This window comes from Pteropus vampyrus, unplaced genomic scaffold (assembly GCF_000151845.1).
Source record: "Pteropus vampyrus isolate Shadow unplaced genomic scaffold, Pvam_2.0 Scaffold272, whole genome shotgun sequence".
NCBI lineage: Eukaryota > Metazoa > Chordata > Mammalia > Chiroptera > Pteropodidae > Pteropus > Pteropus vampyrus.
This window is the reverse complement of record NW_011889053.1, coordinates 184,198-193,393: the sequence shown is the minus strand read 5'-3', so window position 1 is coordinate 193,393 and position 9,196 is coordinate 184,198. Positions and strand designations below refer to the sequence as shown.

Below are 9,196 nucleotides of genomic sequence, written 5' to 3'. Positions count from 1 at the left end.
GAGTTCAACAGACATTTGTTGTGTCAGATGCTCTACTAGCCATCAGTTACTCAGACATAAATGAGAGACAGTCCTTGCTCTGGGATATGTTGCAGCCTTAATGAGAGAGACGGACGCGTGAACAGGTGCCTTCATTACAATGTAGGAACTGCTTTAATGGTGGAAGGGACAGATTTTAAGAATATTTAGGCTCTAGAATTGGTAGGAATTGGTGATTCATTGAATATTGGGGGTTGAGAAGAAGCTGTAGGATGATTCCCAGATTTCTAGTGTGGGTGGCTAGATGAGGATGGAGTAACATTAACTTGGATCAGAAATACAGAATTAGGAACTCACTTGTGAGTGAGGGGGAATTTGTTTCATTTTCAGCATGCTTAACATGATTCTGAAGACATCCAAGGTGGAGCAGCATCGCACATCGGGAAGGTGTGCCAGCTCAGGAATCAGACCTGTGACATAGCGTTATAACCGTGCCGTTCCGCATAGAGCTGTTACTAGCTGTGTGACGTTGGAACATTTAACCAACCTCCCTCAGTCTCAGTTTCTATGGGTATAGTGATATAGTACCAAACAGGAGTTATGAAAATTAAAAGAAATAATATATGTTAAGAAGTTATAGTACTGGGCATACAGTACCTCACTACTGTCAGGAATCATTATGTGTAGAGCAGACAGTGATCTCTCAGGAGAGATCAGAGCTGGTCATACGGTTTTGGGGCTCATTAACGTACAGACTAAAATAATGACAGTTGGATGAGATTGCCTACAGAGGATGGAGTCCTGAAGAATAATAGTAAGAGATAGGGGATGGGCGAAAGAGGGTAAAATCCAAATGAAAGAGCTGTGATTGCATGGAGATGACTGTGTGTAGAGAGTTGTTTGCCTTGTAGAGAATTATTACTTAAGAAACACAAGAAATATTTGTGACCTTTTAAAAATCCTCAGATTTAAAAACCTCGGATGGAGTTTTAAAAAAAACAAAACTGTAGTGTTCAAAAGTAGCAAACAGTAGTTGATCCTATTGTTTTACAGGTATTTAAATTTAAGTTTTGATGCAAAATGTGTGGTATAATGAAGTTAGATTTTTATTTAAGGAAGAATTAGTCCTAAACTATGAAATAATGTTGACCTCCAAAAGAGGTCAACAACTAAATTTATTGGGGTGACATTGGTTAATAAAGTCATATAGATTTCAAGTGTACAGTTCTATAATACATCATCTATATGTTGCATCGTGTGGTCACCACCCAAAGTCAAATCTTCCGTTACCATATATCTACCTCCCTGTGCCCTTCCCCACTTTGGTAACCACTGTACTGTTGTCTGTGTCTATGAGTTTTTGTTTGTCTTGTTCGTTTGTTGCTTTCGTTTTTATATCCCACTTGTAAGTGAAATCATATGGTTCTCCACTTTTTCCGTCTGACTTATTTCGCTTAGCATGATGATCTCAGGATCCATCTACGTTGTCTCAAATGGCAGTGTTTCATCTTTTCCTATGGCTGCGTAGTATTCTGTTCTTTACCCATACCACATTTTCTTTATCTAATCATCTATCAAAGGACGCTTCTGGAAGGAAGTTTTCCTATTGTGTTTGGGACAAAGTGTGAAGATCTGATAGCTTTGTATTGTCAAATAAACTGTCAGGCCTGAGCTGTATGAATTAGATCATGCCTCTAAGTTTCCAGAGGAAAGTGTTACAATTCATTGCAAATAAAGTTTTGTATCAAAAACAAATATTTTAGTTTTACATTTAAATTTTAATTTATTTGAATAGGTGCTGTCATAAGTAAAAGAATTTCCTATGGAATTAAATTTCTTGGAAGGGGATGCTAATTAACCTTTTATGTGGTTATTGATTATTTTGGAAATCTTAACTTCAAAATGGGGGCATTTTTTCTTCAAATTTAGTAAGGGAAAAGAAAATATATGAGGAGGGAAAGTATAGAATTAATGAGATAATGGTTGTTACCTATCTGAAGACATACACAATTTAAGGATCTATAAGGTATAGTGCTATAACTGTGGATGGAAAATTTTAAGTTGGTGTTAGTTATTTTATCCCCTCCCCCATAAGAACAGATAGTAATAAATACTATTTTTTCAAAATAGTAGTCCCCTGTACATCCCTGGCCAGCTCTATCCCCACTCTCCAGTGGCAGCCTCGAGTGAGTGTTGGTGTGTGTCCACTGTTAATGAAGATGTGCTGTGCACCTCACTGCCTCAGCCCCGAAAGGATGCAGAAGCAGCATGTGATGTAATCTAGGCCGGGGGTTTCAGAACCCCTGGGAAATATAGACCTAAGAGGTTGAGGAATTGATTTTCTGAGAAGGATTCCTGGGAGGAGATGACATCAGTGAGCCTTGAAGAACGCTTAGTACTTAGCTGGACTGAAGAGACTATTTTAGGAAGGGAGGACGGTGTGAGTAAGTGGAAGCACAGAGCTGGACACAGGAGAACAAGTGGAAATTTGGAACCATGTAACTATTCCTGATTTAATTTTTCGGGTAGTTTACTTCCATAACTCTACGTAATAACCTTATATATTCACTACTTGACTTGCCAACTTGAAATAAAATATATTGACTCTTGGATACAAAAAACACTTTTGCTTATTCATACCACACCCCTCCTTCCTGTTCGCCTTAATATGTGTGTTAATATTTTTTACAGGTTTCTTCTCTGTTGGTTGTATTTGTAACTGTAAATAGTACCAATGTTGTTTGTGATTTATGTATTCCCCAATATATGTGAAATTTAACATTCAGCATTAAAGTAACTCATGTTTTTGACAGAAGAAGGAAAAATTTTGAAAATAGTACATTTAAATCCCGGGATAACAGAAAAAGAATGTATACTACCTTTGAAATGAAAATAACATCTTTTTCTTTTTTAGGTTGAGCAAGTGAAATTACTTGACCGATTCAGTACCAGCAACAAGTCATTGACAGGGACACTGTATCTTACGGCCACACACCTGTTATTTATAGACTCTCATCAGAAGGAAACCTGGGTAAGGAGGAACTCTGTCGTTCTGTTTACTGTAATTATAATAATGGACTTGGTCTAGTGCGGTGTTTCATTTTGAACACATACAAAAAATTTTAATCAGTTGCCTGTCTCAACCAAAAAGTTTTCAGTCGCCTGATCACTTCTTCCTTCCCCCCTAATAAAACAGTGATACCATGTGGAATTCTTTTGTAGAAGACCAGAAAGATTCTTTTATCTGCATATATAATAATAAAATACCTACTTATCCCTTTTAATTTTTAAAAATCTAAGTACTATAGGTACATGTTAACAGATCAAATGGCATATATTCCATAGTATTTTTATACCAAATTGAAATTAGGGTGTTGATTTATTTATTTGCTAGTACAAACAGTGCAGTAATGGATATTTTGTATATGTTTCTTCCCATATGTGTGCCAGAGTTTCTCTGGGGTTATTTGTCTGGGAGTAAAATTACTGGGCCTCAGATAAGTGCAGAGTCATCCTTACTAAGTATGCCGCCTCTCCAAAGTCATTGTTTCAACACGTTCTCAGTAGAGTGTGACACGTTCGCCATCTTCAGCCACATGATAGTGTTCCCTTTAAAATTTTCGCCTTTAAAATTTCGTCGGGCGTGTAGTCGTGATTTTACTGATTACGAGAAGGCCTTACTTTCAGATATTTTGACTTTAGCTTACCTTTTCTTTTTCTGTTGAGTTATTTGTCCTGTTATTGATTTTCCAAGCGTTCTGGCTTTTGTGTTTCATCGGATATGTGTGTTGTACATTACTTCTCCCAGCGTGCGGCTTGTCTTGAGTCTGTCTTTTAAAGTTTAAAATTTTAGCGTAATAGATTTTTTCTTTTTTCTTTTATGCTTTATGCTGTTTTGTGACTTAAAGAATCCTTCCCTACGTCAAGGTCATAGAGATTCTCCTATAGTTTCTTCTAAAAGCTTATGTTTTGTATTCTAAGTATAAGTTGTTAATATACCTTGGAAATATTTTGGTGGATGGTATGACACACGTGGACTAGGTGACGTGAAGGAAAGGGTAGGTTGGTATTCAATAGGAAAAATGGAGGGAGCCAAGTGAGGAGGTAGAGCTGCAGGATCCCAGTTAGGGGAGACGCTGAGAGTGTGTGTGAAGGAGCTGGGCTCATCTGAGGATCCAAGAGAAGGCTGTTGTCACTGGAACTTAGCGATGTGGGGAGGGACTTGAAATGAGACTTGCGAAGTGGGAAGTCGTCCCCAGCCATGCCATGCTGAGTGCCGCTGAGCAGGGTAGGGCCTGGTTAGTACTTGGATGGGAGAAATGGGAAATAACATAACTAGATTGCTTTTTTTGTTTGTTTTTTAATGGTCACTCTCCTGCCTTGTACAAAATGGATCAAAGAGGGTCAAGAGTAGATACGGAAAGAGCATCTAGGAGGCTCTTTACAGTAATTCAGGTGAGAAGCAGTGAGAACATTGCAGCTGGGGGAGTGACAGGAGATGGGGAGAAGTAGACAGCTCACAGACGCCTTTGGGGAACGCGGTTCTCTGGGTTTGATGACGTATCGAATGTGAGGAGCGATGGAGAAAGTATCGGCACACTTCTGGCTTGGGCATTGGCATTTAAAAATTTTGAGTGTGAGTATGTAGTGTATAACACTGGAAACTTTATTCGAAGAGGGCATTTCTAACATTTGTGCACTGTGGCGCGACTGAGATATTTAGTGCTTTTTAATAATGGCAATCGAATGTTTTTTCATGCTGTAGATTTTGCACCATCATATTGCCTCAGTAGAGAAACTGGCTCTGACGACTTCTGGGTGCCCACTTGTGATTCAGTGCAAGAACTTCAGGATTGTGCATTTCATTGTTCCCAGAGAAAGAGATTGCCATGACATTTACAACTCTTTGCTACAACTGTCAAAACAAGGTAAGCTGACCTGCTCAGTTCCGAGACGGATTATCTAAGAGCTTTCATTTAATATCTCATTGTTATTTTGTACTTTAAGTTACTCTTAAGTCAAGTTCTTATGAACTCTATTCTAAAAATTTTGGCCTAGAAGTAATTAGAAATGTGAGATCTGAGTTGTAAGGATGGTTTCCAAAGCAGGGGTGATGGTAAGGACAAAGTAAGGCGTTGGCGTTTATGGTACAGACTTAAAAACTAGATTTGTATTAATGTTTCTAAAATCTGTTGGTACCCAGTAGCACAGCTTTTTTTTTTAAGTGTCCCATAACCAAGGGAGTGACTTGGAAATTGATTACTAAATGAAAAATTAAGGAAGATCAAGCTCCTCTGGTAGCAGTGGGACTGATTTATTTAATCGACTGGCGTGGAGCGTGAGGGAGATGAGCAGAGAGAAAAGAGAGGATGAATCCTGCTTTAGCAGAGGTGTGAGTGAGAAGGACACAGGCCCTAAGCCGGGTCTTAGCACTGCTATGCCTTAGGGATCTGGAGGTTCCTTCCCCCAACAAAAAGGAACACCCAGGAACTACTCCGTAATTCCAGAAGTTCCTGGGTGTTCCTTTTTGTTGCTGAACACCTGGATCGCAGTTCTCTAGGGGCGAGTCTGTGTTCACACTTCTCTCCTAATACGTGAAGCCTGTAACATTTATCTCATTGTCCTGGGTTAAGCCACATCTTATGGTAAAGATGCTTCTGTGACTTCAGGGGCCTAAAGTTGTTCAGAAGTAAATGCTCTCTGGACCAATGTGCATTACCATTTTTTGGTCAAAACTACTATAGGAGTATACACGCAATTTCATGTTCCGTGTGCTACCTCTAGTTTTTCTCTACATCATTAGTCAGTTTTACATATCATTTGGGATAAATAAATGATAGGAAGTGTCTACTTGTATCTCTAAAATTTTACTTTTAAGAAAAGGAAATTTGCAGTAGGGTATTTAATGTATAAGTCTCATTATATTATTTACTAGCTTTTACTGATGATATAAATTAAATCTCAGATTCAGAACAAAATGTTTGGTTCAGATACGTTCAGGTGTTAGCCATATCTTTGAAGACTTTAAGGAAAAAATGGAGGGGTAAAACCGAAAATTACTTTTATTTGTGGTGTATTAAGTCTCATAAGTTGCATTTTAACATTTATGTATTTTATATGCTATAGCAAAATATGAAGATCTCTACGCATTCTCTTATAATCCCAAACAAAACGATTCAGAACGACTGCAAGGCTGGCAGCTCATTGACCTCGCTAAGGAATACGAGAGGATGGGAGTGCCAAATTCAAACTGGCAGCTGTCGGATGCCAACCGAGAGTACAAGGTACCTTCGCAGCCTTCAGGGGAGTCTGGAAAAATGTGGGTACCGGCGAGTCAGGGACTACCAGAGCAGCAAGCTGTCTCTGTATCGCTATATACTCTTCTTGCATTTACTAAGTTCTAAAGGTTTTTAAAGACGTTTTTTAACTTCAGGGTTTTCAAACTACGTGTATGGAATGGTTACGTTTTATCTGATTTTTACAGATTTGTGAAACTTATCCCAGAGAACTCTATGTTCCTCGAATAGCAAGCAAGCCAATCATCGTGGGCAGTTCCAAGTTCCGGAGCAAGGGGAGGTTCCCGGTGCTTTGCTACTATCATCAGCATAAGGAGGTGGGCGCTTCCCCTGACTGTGCAAATGTGGTGGTTGATCCCTCTTCAAGTTTAAGTCTCGAAAAATCACTCACTTTTGCATTAAGAGGTCATTATAATGTCGCTAATAGAGAAGTGCTGGCTTTTCACTTAATTACATTTTCAGAATTTTAAAACAAAATTACCCTGAAATACAGAAACTTTCATACTTGCCATCTTTCCCCACTTTGCTCCCTCCCTCCCTTCTTCCTTCTTCCTTCTTCCTTCTTCCTTCTTCCTTCTTCCTTCTTCCTTCTTCCTTCCACTGTGACTTGAAAATAACGGGATTAGTAAACAGACAGGTTCTCTTCCTTGCCTGTGGTTCTCTTTTGATCCTGTTGGTATTGGATGAAACCAGATACTTTTGACAAACCAACTACTGAGCAAAGGGAGAGAACCAAGGGTATTTCAGGCTCCCATTTAATAAATAGTAAGCTCTTCAAATTGGGAGCGTTTTGCAATGTGAAGAGGCGAAGAGGGCATCTTTGTACTGAGATGCTATAATAGGGATTGCTCATTATGGTAAAATTTTCTTGCGGCCTGTTAACAGTAATCCAGGAAGTATGATACGTTAAATGCTTTCTGTGTATGAAGTCCTCGCAGTAACTTCCTAAGGCGGGCTCTTCTGATTACCTGTAACTTTCAGATGGGGAACTACAGTTCAGAAGGCCAATGGCTTTTTCTATACGACAACCAGGAAGTTGAGTTGGGTGCCATTTCTGACTCCCAATTTCTTGAGACCTGATTTTTTTTCCTCAGGAAGTTTTTAGGATCTTCTTGCCCCTGCAGTGTTCTGAAATTTCACAGTGATGTGCCTTTCTGTGTTGTTTTAAATTCTATCTGGAAACTCAGATCTCTGTTTGGGGAAGTTGCTCCTCTGTTTCTTTGATAACTTCCTCCCTTCTATTAATTTTCTCTTACTTTTCTGTGTGTGGTTGAGCTGACGAGTTAGTTGGCTTCCTAACATAAACCAACATTTTTCTTAACCTTCTCTTTGAATTTTTATCTGTCTTTATTTTGTGGAAGATTTCCTCAGCCTTATATCCAGTCCATCTCTTAGATCCAGTCCCCCTCCCCAGCTTTTTTTTTTGCGATAGTGTTTTAAAAATCTAAGAACTCTTTCCTGTTTTTAGACAGTTTTCTATTCTTAGATGTCATCACTTCTCTGAAGATATTAAGGATCTTGAAAAAGAATTCTCGTGCTCCCTACGTTAGTTATCTGTTTGCTCAGAGTTTCTTTGTTCTGTTTTATTTTGTTTTTTGTTTTTCATGTCTTTCAAATATCTGATTCTTGGCTGGCCTCTCATACTTAAGAGTGAGGTACTACAAAGCTGTTTGTATACATGAAGAAGTCTGTTTGTATGCATGAGTGATCGCTATCTTTGGATTCTTTCTGCTGTAATTTTCATCCCAATGTGTGTGGTAGGTCTGGCCAGGATCCAAGTGTGGGAAAAGGGATTGGAAGATCAGGTTTTACTTACTCCTGGTTTTTTTGTTTTTGTTTTTGGGGGAGAGGGAGTGCAGTACAGGGCTTCACTCTCTGCACAGCTATGCCCATTGTCCAGAGTCTTCAGGTTAGTCTTCTTCATAGAATAAACTATGTTCAGGGTGAGGAAAGATCTGGAAGTCTGAACTAGTCCTTAACACAGACGTTCAACCAGCTCTGCCGTTTTCGGCCATACCCCTTCCAGGCTTTCAGAAAGCCAGATCCTACACCTTCCTCGGATTTTGTTGCTCAAAGTATTTGCTTCTCATTGACTCAAACAATTTGGCAGCTTTCTTTGCTCTGGTAAATTGGTTATTACTTGTCACTCTGCTTTCATTTCCCTAAATTTTATTGACATCTGTACTCTATTTTTGTCTCCTTTCTCATTCTCTTTGACTTTTTGGTTTTATACATATTGTTTCTCTATTAGAACTTTAAGTTGGGTTTTAGAAGAGAGCCAGAGGTAAAAAGTAAAACTTTGAACAAAAGTTCCTAATCTGCTTTTCAAAACAAAGTCATAGGGAGTTAGGACTGGTTATGACCTGTTTGACACACTCATGTTTGTATACATGTTTTATTGGAAGTCTAGGCTGAAAATAGATATTCAGTGCCCAGCTTAACAAATCAAGAAGTAGGTCTGAAAGAAATTTAATAAGGCAGTCCTCATTTTCTTCTACCTTAAATTTTTATGGGTTTTTTTTTTTTTTTGTATGTGTGAATTTAAATTGTGTGACTGTGAATTTTATATATCGTTTTTTCCCCTAACGATACCGTGATTGGAATGTTTGGGTAGAGTTAAGTTGGAGTTGGTGTGGATGAGAGTAGAGAAAAAATATATGGGTCTAAATCTTGTAAATCTTTTCTTAAGACTTTGAACAACACTAAATATCTGATTTAATGTTTACTACTTCTTACAGATATTTTTGCTCTCTTAGATTGACTATATTTTAACCCAAATTGAATCGAAGCTCATTTTTCTCATTTTATGTCCCATTTTATATGAAGATTACTGATTTCTAATTAGAGCTCTGAAAGCCTTTGGAAAGTAAAAGTTCAAATCCTGTTCTACATTTATTTACTGATCTCTTACTTGAATTCGA

The 9,196-nt window shown here is 38.4% G+C and overlaps 1 protein-coding gene across 1 annotated transcript in view; it reads left to right on the top strand.

The window, feature by feature from the left end:
- MTMR6 (myotubularin related protein 6) overlaps positions 1-9,196 on the top strand; it is a 33,212-nt gene that overhangs the window by 9,313 nt on the left and 14,703 nt on the right. The window contains exons 2-5 of the mRNA XM_011375467.2: positions 2,894-3,010; positions 4,745-4,907; positions 6,106-6,263; positions 6,464-6,592. Coding sequence (XP_011373769.1) covers positions 2,894-3,010; positions 4,745-4,907; positions 6,106-6,263; positions 6,464-6,592 — 567 coding nt within the window. The remainder of the gene's footprint in view (positions 1-2,893; positions 3,011-4,744; positions 4,908-6,105; positions 6,264-6,463; positions 6,593-9,196) is intronic.